Source organism: Colletes latitarsis, chromosome 10 (genome assembly GCF_051014445.1).
Source record: "Colletes latitarsis isolate SP2378_abdomen chromosome 10, iyColLati1, whole genome shotgun sequence".
In the NCBI taxonomy this organism is placed as follows: Eukaryota; Metazoa; Arthropoda; class Insecta; order Hymenoptera; family Colletidae; genus Colletes; species Colletes latitarsis.
This window is the reverse complement of record NC_135143.1, coordinates 11,600,166-11,614,155: the sequence shown is the minus strand read 5'-3', so window position 1 is coordinate 11,614,155 and position 13,990 is coordinate 11,600,166. Positions and strand designations below refer to the sequence as shown.

The window sequence follows — 13,990 nt, the reverse complement described above, 5'->3', positions numbered from 1 at the left end:
AACGTTTAGCAGTCATTGTAATTTCAGAAAATCTGTATAATCGAAAAATTCAAAATATATAGATCCAAAATAAGAAACTCAATCAACTGCTAACGAAAGAAAATCTCTGCTCAGAAAATCAAAACGTTGGCTTTGGAGTGCTTCGAGTTCGTTCTGCAGAATCTGATCGACGAATAGAATTTGCACTTAGGAGTCTAGGTTCTCGATGTCCCGGACTAACGTTTGAATTCGTTGGTGACGTTGCAGATCGTGTGAACACCGACGAGTCCCATGAAGTCCACGGACGACGCTAAAGTTGGGGAGCGATCGGCGCCAGTGAATATCGACTCGAGATCGAGCAGCTGCGGCTGGTGCTCCAGGTGAATCGAGACCGGAAGACACACACCGATAGGCGAATACCGCTGTTGGATCATGTACAAGATCCTTCGACGCGGCTCCAGCCGCGTGTTCGTCGCCTGCGTGGTCGTCCTGATGCTCCTGTTGTGCCTGTACTACGTCAATCAGGCGCAGGCACCATCCACCGGACCCTCTGCAGGAATTCTGAATGACGAGCTGAGGTACCAAGACCGGGGACCAACTTCGATCACTCCCGATTACGTGGAATCACCGGACGCCAAGGTCTCTTTGGACACCTGCCCCATCATCGTGCCCAGGAACGTGGACATAGACACCCAGCAGGAGTTCGAGAAGTTCAACTTTCAGGCAAGTAAACTTTATCTATCGGTTGCACGGGAAATTTCGAGGGTATTCGTCGAGGAGGATCTTCAGAAATCTCTGTTTAGCCTCGTTGGAAGCTGTAACACGTATTTCGATCCTCGTTCGATCGAGTTTCCTCGGGTTTCTTGTCGTATATTTGGTATCTGTTTTATAGATCATTATAATAATATTCGCGGCATCCATCGTATTTCAGTTGGTTCGAAAAGCTGCCTTAAAAGATGCGTCTTATTCACATAAATTCATAATTCAGATATACAATTACTCCCTCTCGAATTCGTACACTGTGATTGCGTAAATAAATTAGAAATGAAGCTTATCAGCGGTCGTGTCGCGTTGGATTATTGCATATCGTTTATATTATACATCTCTATCGATTTTGTAGTTAGGAATTAATATTAAAAAAAAACAAAATAAAACTACTTTATAAATAGAAGTGAGACAATGTAGTAAACAATATTTGGTAAAAGTAAATGAGAAAAATTCATAAGAAAAAAATAATTCTACGAGTAACACTGTAGCTTCTAACAAAAGCAAATACTACATATACACTATAACGATGAAACTAATATTCGACTTAATTAAAAGTTTCGCGTGAGAAAATAGTTTCAATTACGCTTTCTGCGTAAATTTGGCCAACACACGCATCTAACTCATTGATTAGATTTAATTTCTGATCCGAATTGCCCGTGTCACGAAGTTAAAGCCTATAAGCATCCTCGATTCCTCGAAGGAAACTTTCCTTCTCAGCGGATTACTCGCCGACACCGCGATAAAAAGTGAAGTCGACGGCGAGCGGGGGAAGAGCAATTATTGGGAAATCCGGATTCCCAACTAATTCTCATGCATAATTGATGCGATTATTTATGTCCACGAGGATCGTGCGAGCTCCGCCGTAATAAAGATTCAAAGACATCGCGAAGTCCGGTCGTTTCGAAAGTACAGCATCATTAGCTGGCAAACTTTCCTTTCTTCGATCCCGAGGGAGTCTGCAGACTTAGCTGATTTAATGCTCGACCCTTCTAGTAAGGAATTTTTCTCTTTCCTAAGCCATTCGGTCGAAAATAATTTACCAGTTTGCCCCATGAATTCGACCCACCTGAAAGTTCTCTCGGAAGCTTCCTCGGATTTCTAAACAGCCTTTGTTTGCTACCAAACCGTAGAAAAGAGTAAAAAAGCTTTTCAGATTTTGAAGAAAATAAATTTATAGTTCAGAATTGTTCGAAATCAAAGATTCTGTCTTGCTGAAAATTGTACGGACGTATGTTTCTTATTTTTATCGCGAGTTACGAAGATTTTTCGAGACTGCTACGTCGATTCGCCTTTCCCCAAATTTTTTTTGGGGAAGAAAGGGGAAGAAAGTTTCCGACCGGAAGGCAATCTTTTCCAATTAGAAGCGAAGGCTGCGGCAGCCGTGGAATTAATGTTTGCATTGACGAACTACATAATTTCGAGGCCGAACGAAAGTGCAGATACAGCGGTTCGCCGAGGTGACTCAATTAAACAGCCGACCCCCGGTGAACTGTAATTCGTTTTAATTGCAATTACTCCTGGGTCCACGCGAGACTCGATGGACGTTGGACTTTTAGCGAAGAAAAATGATTTTTAGAAAAAAAAAAGACCACTCGACGTTTCGATTTACGAACAAATCATTTTATTGAATTCATAAAATTCGTCTTACGTTGCTCGACATACTGTAGAGTTTCAATTTTGTATTTTTAATGATAACTTCGAGAAAATGGCTTGTTTATATTATCTGATTGAAATGTCAAGCGCCATTCATTTAGTTCGTACGGTTACCCTAAAGTCTGATCTAAAAATCAATTTCTCGTTCGTTCAGTTTTGTCAATTAAATTTTGAAATTTAGATAATCGAACAATAATTTGAACATATTTCCTCGATAAACTATACGATGTTTTTGAATCGATTGCGCGGGGAATATTTATTTACTTTGACCAGTTCTCTGTGTTTAAATTCAGTTTAAAATTATAACGAGACCGACACCGAAGTTTAATGAAATATTTCGTCGTTGAATAATATCGAGCTTAACTATATCACTAGGTTAATTTTCATAAAATTAAGGCTTTGTGACGTCGAGTGCCCCGAACTCTCTATTGATTATTTAGCCAAAGCAGACGCAGTCAATCACGGTTGAAGGAGTGATTCGATTTAATTTCACGCCAATGGAAATTTCGATCACGTGCCTTGTTCGATTGACGATGGAAGCCAATTCTCGAAGTTTCTGCGGGAAGATGAAAGAAGTTTGCCTTAGATTCGCAGCCGACCGAAATGCTTCGACGAATTAAACCATTGAGTAGATAATTCCAATTAATCCCCGGACAAAGCGGAAGTCTTAGTTGAGGTGTAATTGCTGTCAATTGTGGAAGACGCTTGGGCGACGAATCATCGCCGTTCTAATTCGAATAATCGCCACACGCTGCTGTCAGGTCACCTCCTAGATAATTCCTACGCCTCGATTTCGGTTCTAATCCGATGGTCAATTTATAAGGTAGGGTCAACTTAAATATACGCTTACGAATCAAACTCATCCATTTCATGAATTTTACAAAAAATTTCATCGCAAGGACTTTCTATTTAATATAATACAAAAAATATTAGAAGTCCATTGTATTCGATACGAACACGAATTAAAACTTTTAATGGTACATTTCTTTGCGCGTTACCTTTGCGTCTGATTTCTTAAAAGAAGAATAAGTTTTAGAATCTGTACCAGTAATAGTTTATTTCTGAATTCGAAGAGTTAGAGTCGAAGGCCTAAATTAATTAAAATAAGCAGAAATACTCCTGCTTAAAAGAGGAATAAGTTTTAGAATCTGTATCAGTAATAATTTATTTCTGAATTCGAAGAGTTGGAGTCGAAGGCCTAAATTAATTAAAATAAGCAGAAATACTCCTGCTTAAAAGAGGAATAAGTTTTAGAATCTGTACCAGTAATAATCTATTTCTGAATTCGAAGAGTTATAGTCGAAGGCCTAAATTAATTAACATATGCAGAAATCCTCCTGTTTAAAAGAGGAATAAGTTTTAGAATCTGTATCAGTAATAATTTATTTCTGAATTCGAAGAGTTAGAGTCGAAGGTCTAAATTAATTAAAATAAGCAGAAATACTCCTGGTTAAAAGAGGAATAAGTTTTAGAATCTGTACCAGTAATAGTTTATTTCTGAATTCGAAGAGTTGGAGTCGAAGGCCTAAATTAATTAAAATAAGCAGAAATACTCCTGCTTAAAAGAGGAATAAGTTTTAGAATCTGTACCAGTAATAGTTTATTTCTGAATTCGAAGAGTTAGAGTCGAAGGTCTAAATTAATTAAAATAAGCAGAAATACTCCTGCTTAAAAGAGGAATAAGTTTCAGAATCTGTACCAGTAATAGTTTATTTCTGAATTTGAAGAATTAAAGTCGAAGGCCTAAATTAATTAAAATAAGCAGAAATACTCCTGCTTAAAAGAGGAATAGTTTTAGAATCTGTACCAGTAATAATTTATTTCTGAATTCGAAGAGTTGGAGACGAAGGCCTAAATTAATTAAAATAAGCAGAAATACTCCTGCTTAAAAGAGGAATAAGTTTTAGAATCTGTATCAGTAATAATTTATTTCTGAATTCGAAGAGTTAGAGTCGAAGGCCTAAATTAATTAAAATAAGCAGAAATACTCCTGCTTAAAAGAGGAATAAGTTTTAGAATCTGTACCAGTAATAATCTATTTCTGAATTCGAAGAGTTATAGTCGAAGGCCTAAATTAATTAACATATGCAGAAATCCTCCTGTTTAAAAGAGGAATAAGTTTTAGAATCTGTATCAGTAATAATTTATTTCTGAATTCGAAGAGTTAGAGTCGAAGGTCTAAATTAATTAAAATAAGCAGAAATACTCCTGGTTAAAAGAGGAATAAGTTTTAGAATCTGTACCAGTAATAGTTTATTTCTGAATTCGAAGAGTTGGAGTCGAAGGCCTAAATTAATTAAAATAAGCAGAAATACTCCTGCTTAAAAGAGGAATAAGTTTTAGAATCTGTACCAGTAATAATCTATTTCTGAATTCGAAGAGTTATAGTCGAAGGCCTAAATTAATTAAAATAAGCAGAAATACTCCTGGTTAAAAGAGGAATAAGTTTTAGAATCTGTACCAGTAATAGTTTATTTATGAATTATGAAGAATTAGAGTCGAAGGCCTAAATTAATTAAAGTAAGTAGAAATACTCCTGCTTAAAAGAGGAATAAGTTTTAGAATCTGTACCAGTAATAACATATTTCTGAATTCGAAGAATTAGAGTCGAAGGCCTAAATTAATTAAAATAAGCAGAAATACTCCTGCTTAAAAGAGGAATAAGTTTTAGAATCTGTACCAGTAATAGTTTATTTCTGAATTTGAAGAGTTAGAGTCGAAGGCCTAAATTAATTAAAATAAGCAGAAATACTCCTGCTTAAAAGAGGAATAAGTTTTAGAATCTGTACCAGTAATAACATATTTCTGAATTCGAAGAATTAGAGTCGAAGACCTAAATTAATTAAAATAAGCAAAAATCTTCCTGCTTAAAAGAGGAATAAGTTTTCGAATCTGTACCAGTGATAATTTATTTCCGAATTCAAAGAGTTAGAGTCAAAGACCATGCGATCTTGCAGTATCGTTTTATTAATAAATAGCAAGTGTATGATAGTTTGGAAGACTGTCAAGGGGTTCTAGTTGGATGTGTTGTAATTAGTCGGTTATCAGATAGGAGGCAAACGGCACAAACTGGCGAAACGGAGAAAGTAGGAACAATAATGGATCGCATTCTCGTTTCGGTGCGAGCTCTAAGCCAAATGCGCCGGTGTAATTTGCTAGCTTTCCATCGGACAGAGTAATATTTGGGATAATGGAGCCGCGCGGCACAGCCTCTCCAGGCATCACGGTCGCTCGGTGAATCGTTCATGAGCCGCTTATTGCGATTTCGAGTGTTTCGAAGGCCGTTCCCCGTTCTAATTATCGCCGCGTTTGAAGACCCGATCGACGACAGCCGGTTATTTTGGATTCCGAGTGTGTACGGAATTGCAGTTTCGTCGCTGAGACGACTACTCGCATTTCCACGGCCCCGAGGGACCTCGAGTTCTCGATTCCACGGGCAAACTCGATACGCTTTTCCATCTTCTTTACCCTTACGTGACCCTCTAAGATACACGACGAACGCGGACCTCCCACTTCGAGCGTCCCAGCGATCGTTCACCGGTGGATTTTTAATTTACAAAGGACCTCGGTGCTTTCGCGAGACGCAGGTGAAACTAATATTCTCGGAATCGTAAATTATTTCTCACAGCAACAACGTTCGCCGATGATTTTCGCGTCTTTAACACATTTACGGATGACTAGACTTTTCACATTGGAACTAAAACAATTAAATCTCAAGCTGAAATGTTACAGAAAATGAATTCGAATGGGATTCACGAATTTTAATGGGTTTACGAAAATAGTTACTAAGAGAAATTTTCATTTCTTTAGTTTACAATTGCCTAAAATCACAGTTTCGATCTCATAAAAGGTTTTAGTTTTCGTCTTGCGTTATTTACTGCATTTTCGAGGGATCCTCCAAGATTTAAACTGAACGATCGATGCCACGGGACCATCCATCTTCCGCCGAAATTCCGTGCACGGAAAGTTATTTATATTTCCAGGGAATATTAATTTTTCAACCCACCGTTTACCGAGACTCTTTCCTTTCTGCGAGCTGTTCTTGCGCAAAGAATTTCAAAATTTATTCCGTCCATTAACCACCGGATTCTCCGTTGGGCGTACGATTTATTTTTTAAACAAAGCTAAACAGTGCTCGTCCGTAAATTTTTAAATAATGTTCTCCATCGATGGACGCTGAGGAAAGTCGCGAAGTCGCACAGTGGGCAATTTAAACGATCTAGATGGACAAATTTCTTAAGAGACATGTTCATGAATTTTTTGTCACTATCTGTTTGTTTTATATATATTTACGGTTTTTAACGATAATATAAACGCATCGTAATATAGCAATAGCAATAGCAATAGCAATACCTGGGAAAAATTTTAATGGGAGATTCTAGAGGCCAAAATAAGACGAAAATCAAAAATACTAATTTGTTGGTGGAAGCTTCATTAAAAAGTTATTAACGTTTAAAGTTCCGTCCGTACTGAATTTTTTTCTCGAAAGTGCGTAGGATTTCGAGGGTATGTCTATTCACCAACAATGCTTGTAATTGACCCCCGGAACTAAAAATAATTTTTTCAGAACGATTTGAAAAAATTTTTTTTTGCCGAAACATTTAGGCACCTACCCCCTGTCGATTTTTCTTAAAAATTCGTTTTTCATTTTTAGTAATTTTGTTTGACATCCTACAGAAAATTTGTCTAATACATTTTTGTAGGTACCCATAAGCTCTACTTCAGAAAAAAGTTTCATTGAAATATATTCACTATTATAGGAGTTATGGCTGTTTGAAAATTGGACCATTTTTATGGGGTTTTTCTCATTTTGCGGGGTCAAGGACCAACTTTTCGGATATTTTTGCGATTTGTACATATTCTTCACCAAAATACGCGTAGTTTGCTTTTTTAAACATTAAAATCGTCCAATCCGTTCAGAAGTTATGACGTTTTAAAGATTCACATGAAAATTCGGGCAGTCATTTCTGGCCAGAAATTATATTTTCGGTAAGGAATTTTTTTCTCGAAAATGCATAGAATTTCGGGGGTATGTATAATGACCAAAACTGATTGTAATCGACCCCTGCAACCGAGAATAATTTTTTCAGAATAATTTGAAATTTTTTAATTTAATTTTTTAATAACTTTTTAATGAAGTCTCAGTCAAGAAATTGATATTCTTGATTTTCGTTTTATTTTGGCTTCTAAAATCTCCCATTAAAATTTTTCCCAGGCGTGGCTGAATACCCTGTATATGAAATAAAATAGGATTTCGGGCTGTTTCGATAACATTAATATTTTCATTTTGTCCACCTAGATCTATGGAATTAGCCACTGTGAGCCGGTCCAACTTTCACCGATAAAAGTTTTGAGGACGCGATAGCAATTAAAATGGCCGCCCTAAAAATTGCGCAATTTGTCTCGTTGACGACAAAGGAACGGTTAGGCAAAGGCGCGGTTACGCGTAACAACGTGGCGCCGTGTAATCAACATAATTTCCGGGGCCGTCCGTGGAAGAAAAAATCGCCCAAGGCGCATTGTCCGCGGAGAATTCGAAATGTCGCCGGTTCTCGCGATTGTTCGCCGGACGTGCGTGCGTGTCGCGTGGAAATTTTGCACGACAATGCGTTTCCGTGTCCGAGATACCTGTAATCTGTAACCGTTTGCACCTTAAAAGAATCCGTTAACCGCTTGGAACGCGGTATTGCACGATTCTTGAAATGCAACGACAAACTTCTTTTCATAATTTCTATTACAGTTCCCAGATTTTCAACGAAAAATGAGGGAAAATCGATTCTAAACGCATCGCTAATTAAACCGTCGAGAAAAATGGGGGATCGTTTGAACGCCAAAATTTATTTCAACTTATATTAACTCTGGAATAGCACGTTTCGGAGGTACAAAAAATTCCGTGAAAATTCACCGAAATACGTTCGAGCGTGCAATTTGAGTGCACGAAATTCGAAAGTTATGGAACCTTTTTATTCGAATTGTGTTATTGGCACTCTGATTTTTTGTTTAATTTTTCTGGGGTTATTGAATCATGGGGCAAACAGTATAATTGTTTTCCAGCGAAAAATATGGAAAATACAGGAATTCGAGGTTTCTCGTTGCTACTTTATGATTTCTTCTCCGGAACGGTATCGAGAAATATCAAAGAGCGGGGCTGAATCGAGCGAGGAATGGAGTTTTCCCCGAGCACGGAGCGTTTGGAAAAGCAAACGGGCAAATTCTGCAAGAAGGAAACTAGCAAAAGTGTGTTTTCTTGGAAGCTTGCGCGATGAGTTACTTTGAAAAAAAAAAAAAATGGAGGGAGGAATAAAAAATGAAAGGATAAAGTCTTTGAAGTTTTGAGACGCAATTTACATTGGATGGCTGGCGGTACGAAGTTTTATTAGTTCACAGATGGCTTCCTGGGAAAATTTTCCGGGGAACGAATGAGAAATCTGAATCTCGAAACAGGAAGCGGACCGGGTTCGCGAGTTCGAACGAAATCTTTTAGGTCAACTTTGACGACGCGAGACCGTCTGAAAATTATTTCGAACGAACGGGAAAAGATCGGAAGCACGATTCGATTTTAATAACGTTAACGTTCTGGCCATGGAAAAACTGGGGTAAAGTTTCGAATAAAATGTTCTGTCGATGATCGTGGAAAAAAATTTCACTATCGAATGTAATTAAGTACATATTACTCGTATAGAAAGCTGTCGATAGTTAAATTCACGAAATAGTTGATATTGTAACGAATCTCAGAGGCAGATATGTATACCATACATGAATTTTAAATTGAAAATAGCAAGGAAACCTACTAAAAGCCAACGTTGCTCGAAACCTAATTTGCGAGAGAATTTTATACCCCAAGTTTTGAAGCAAATAAACTCTATAAAAATGTAGATGAGCGTATTTGTAATAAAAATAATACGAGATATTTCTAGATTTTGATAACATCGGAATTATGAACGTACTTTTTCCTCGGACGTTTTAATAATTTTGGGGATGAAAGGTTCGGAGCTAGACAGTGTTGTTTGCATCCCCGGAGGTCCAACCCTATCGCGAGCCACCCTGCACGGTCCAAGGACCGACTAGACAGTATTTCATGGGTGGCGGGCTAAAATTCGTTTTTCTCGCTCGGTCGACGAGGTTTCGAGCGTCGCGTGTCGCCGAGGGTGGCGTCCGAGGGTGCCTGGCTGTCGGTGTCTGGAAACGAAGGCGCACGACCTTGCAATTTAGGACCCCTACCTTCTATCTGCCCCACCCCCCGCCGACAGAGACTACATTTCGCAATTTGCTTAAGCAAACCTTTCTGGAAATTCATATCCGTCGTTCGTTCGTCTGGCAGCCTTCTTCGGGGCTCCAGAGAAACGGTTCCCGTGTTCGTCTCCCCCTTGCTCGATACCTAAGCCGAATATCGTGTCCTCCTTCTGGCCGACCCTCTTCCCTCCCTTGGAGGTTATTTGGCCCCTGGCCAATTACTTTTGGATTTTCCCCGCCGACGGAGCTGCTTTTTAATCTCTCCTGTTTAACTTCACGGGCGCATTCGGGTTCACCTGTTCCGCGATGAAAGTTTTCATGGCCTAGGGTGCGTTTAGACCAACCGAGCGAATGCTCGTTTCCATCCCCCTACCAGACTCCGGACAAATTCAACCTTTCTTTCATCGTTCCCCAACCGCGACCAACGCTAAAATTTGTGGAAGCTATCGATTCGAGGGATATCCGTATTTAAAATTATAAAACTCGTAAATATTATTTTAATTTAAATCGTATTTGAGTCTAATCGTCAACGTGAATTCGATAAAAATATGTGGAATTCATGTCTGCTCCAGCTCCAGCTCCAAACAAGCGTTCGCCGAATGCTCAGAAATGATAGAATTTTCAGCAGTGCAATTAAAAAGAATGTACAGTATGCTTCTTATCGGTTTTCATACACAACGAATTTAGTTGTCAACTACGATCGTTGAAGACGAAGTCACGTAACTGGCGCACAAGTCGTGTCTCCCCGCTGCGTTCGATATTTCATTCTCGATTTATTTTCGTCGTCTCGTTTTCGGTCATACTGCGAGCGACGTCCCCGGTCCGTATAAGTTTCGCTCGAAACATTTTCTTTTTCTGCAGGCTTCTCCTCCATTTTCTCCGTTGCTCCTCTCTCTCTCTCCTCGTTCGAACGGATCTCCGTCCCATTCTCAAATTTCAAAGTATAATCAGGCCTGGGTTAGAAATTCGACGGAGAACAGGAGTGTCCCGGAGATCCATAATTTTAACAAACATAAACTCAAGGAGTCTTCCTGTATTTTCGAAATTATTTACCTTCTACAGCAGTGACTTTTAAAGTGAACCTCGGACGAGATTCGTAAGTTGAACATTTCTATTCAATTGTTGTGCAAACTTGGAAACTATCTTTCTATATTTTCGAATTATTTATCACCTGCAGCAATGATTCTTAAAATGAACCACAGACGTGATTCGCATGTTGAACATTTCTATTCAATTGTTGTGCAAACTTGGAAACTATCTTTCTATATTTTCGAATTGTTTATCACCTACAGCAATGATTCTTAAAATGAACCACAGACATGATTCGCAAGTTGAACATTTCTATTCAATTGTTGTGCAAACTTGGAAACTATCTTTCTATATTTTCGAATTATTTATCACCTGCAGCAATGATTCTTAAAATGAACCACAGACGTGATTCGCATGTTGAACATTTCTATTCAATTGTTGTGCAAACTTGGAAACTATCTTTCTATATTTTCGAATTATTTATCACCTACAGCAATGATTCTTAAAATGAACCACGGACGTGATTCGTAAATTGAACATTTCTGTTCCTTTCAACCGAGGGGAGAGGGGATCTATGACGTTTAAAAAACGATACGAGCCTTCTATATTTTGGAATTATTTACCACCTACAGGAGTAATTCTTAAAATGAATAGCGTGATTATTGTATTTAAAAATTGCTTGTTTCGTCTTTCTAATCCATTTTAAGCGTCGACTCACTGTAATCGCGCATTTATCCATACATGGGCCTTGAACTGCTGAATTTGCAAAGAAAGAAGAAGCTCGAGGTTACGGTAAAAGTAGATTCTCGTTGTGGTTTAGGACGATTCCCCTCGAACCGGACCTGTTCTTCGATATTAGAATGCGAGAGAGGGAGGCGCGCGATTGCGGATTCGATTCTCTCGCGATTCGATTTTCCATCGAATTTCTAATCCGATCTCGGTGCTCGTCGGAAATACGTTTGTTTCCCCGGGTCCCTGACGGCGATCTCAGGTTCCTCGTACCTTAGGAATTTCCAATAAGCGAAACCAGCTTCTTCGCCTTGCTCCTTATGGTGATGAAATTGAAGCGATGGGCGTGTTCCGCTGTGAAATATAAATAATACTCGACCGTGGCTGATCGTATATCGAGTTTCCAGATCGATCGAGCCCGGTCCCTCTCGCCTCTCCAGAGATCTTGCCACGTATCGGACTCCAGCTCTCTCTTGACTAACGCTGACAGACTCCGGGACATGTCTATCGGATCGTGGCTTCGAAACTGAACGCAAATCAGGCACATACAATTTCTATAAAATTAACAAAAACCCCGGTTGACGCCTAATTTTCTCCTTAACGCGTATATCTTTTTTCTTTCTCATCTTTTTTATCGAAATCGCCCCATTCTCAGATATTCTAAAAATTGCTACTTTAGTCTAAAGTATAAACTGTGCTTTTTAAACGTCAACTGAATCAATCAGCATCCACAGGTTTCGAGTGGCGATCGAAATTGTGTCTCCGTGTCTATTTCATCTCTGCGAAGGATGGATTATTTTGTTAAGTTCCTCCTTTGGTCGTTTCAGACATTTCGAATCAACGTATAAATTTACTAGATCATAATACGCGAGTCTTGTTTATTTTACGATACGATATAAGAAGTTCAGGGATCGTAAACAAAATTTGTTTAATAATTCCGACCATCAGAGACGAGTGGGAAGAAAATCTGGCTGGATAGGTTTCCAGCGTACGATGGAAATTGCGCGACGCGCGCCGTAGCATCTGCGAATTTCCCGCTCGACGATAAATAGATGATATTTTCGCGGGGGGGGGGGGGCAGCCAGGTGGGGGCGGAGGGCGATCGCATCGCGGGGAAATCCGATAACGAAGTCCTCTCCTCCGGGGATTACAGGGAAACGCTTGGCTGCCTTTTGTGCAGCCGGGAGAGCCGTAGAGCTTTCGAGACTGCTGGCCAGAGAAAAGAAAGAGAGAGACGGGGAGGACGAGTCCCAATCGCGCATGGGTTTACTTATTCTTTACGCTCGATGAAATCGTTCCACTTCGGCGGATTGCGTTTTCGCGGGGCCGCCTCTGGTTCGAGATGAAAAAATTCCGAGATGATTTCTCGTTTGGTCCGCCGTTTCGATCGGAGGAACGTCCAAATGCCCTGTTTCGCCGAATAGCGAAGCGAATTTTTACAAATATTACGTTCTTATTCACGAAATTTCCGATTCGATGCTCGAGATTAAACTTCTGCCGCTGTTTAGCGGCTAAAAGAGGGATTAGACAATCAAATTTGAGATACGAACGTGGAATCGTGAAACAAATTTCTCCTCTGATTTTTTCTTCGATAGAGCGATGATTCTTAAAATGAACCCTGGACGTGATTCATAAGTTAAACGTTTCTGTCTGTCGACGAAAGGTAGAGGCGACTCTGTGGCTCGACGATGCTGCTGGTGTCGAATTTCGAATTTCGCCTGTACGAAAGATGAACCTCGAAGCAATGTTCATTTTAAGAATCGTTACTGCAAATGGGATTAACCTAGAGTAATTCGTTCCTATATTCTTGCAACTTCAGAAGCAAATACTTCTTGATTCTATATTCGTATCTCGAGTTTTCAGAATCAAAAATTGTATTTATTTATACAGAATTTAAAATTTAAAGTTAGTCGAAGTAAACAAGAGTAATAGATTGCGACAGAAAGCGATGTAGTGCCATGGATAGGAGATAAACTGAAATGAATAATAAAAAATAAGAGAATGGAGGGAATAGATATAAAATGAGAAAAGCCATGATCTAACGAATGGTTGGATGCTAATTGCCCTGAGTCTCGCGAGCAACCTGTCGACAAACGTATCAAAATATTACCCAAATACGGTGTACTCGGGACCGGGGGAAATGCATTTTCATGATGTTCCAACGAATTAAGTTGGCGGCTTGGTTTTTGCTCGTTACAACGGGGTTGAAAGTCGGCCAGACCGCCGAGAATTAGTACGCTGGTGTAATTAGACAGCGCGCGAAACTGCTCCGTATTCGCAATCGGAGGATTTCTCGAAGTCGCCTTGGGGAAAATGGCGCGAGGGAGAACGGAAGGGTTGGCAGGAAATTATCTCGTTACGGTCGGGCCTGGATTAAAACGAAATTCCGCCGAAACGCGTATCAGACGAGAAATTTTTGGTCTTCTTGCCCATAAAACAAACTCGTTTGTCATTTTTCCTTCTCCCGTTTTAACAATTTCTTCCTGGACACTAGAAGTAGAATTATCCTCGCCTATATTCGAAGACAAAATAAAATATATCATTTTTTCTGACGTCTACAGTCGATATCATTTATTTATTGCAGTTAACATATAGATAA

At 39.4% G+C, this 13,990-nt stretch overlaps 1 protein-coding gene across 3 annotated transcripts in view; it reads left to right on the top strand.

Annotated features, from left to right (window-relative positions):
- Positions 1-13,990, top strand: part of Alpha-man-iib (alpha-Mannosidase class II b) — a 146,551-nt gene that overhangs the window by 62,238 nt on the left and 70,323 nt on the right. For all 3 annotated transcript variants that reach the window (XM_076774460.1, XM_076774462.1, XM_076774461.1), the window contains one exon: positions 247-702. In XM_076774460.1, the coding sequence (XP_076630575.1) occupies positions 412-702 (291 nt within the window). In that variant the 5' untranslated portion in view covers positions 247-411. The remainder of the gene's footprint in view (positions 1-246; positions 703-13,990) is intronic.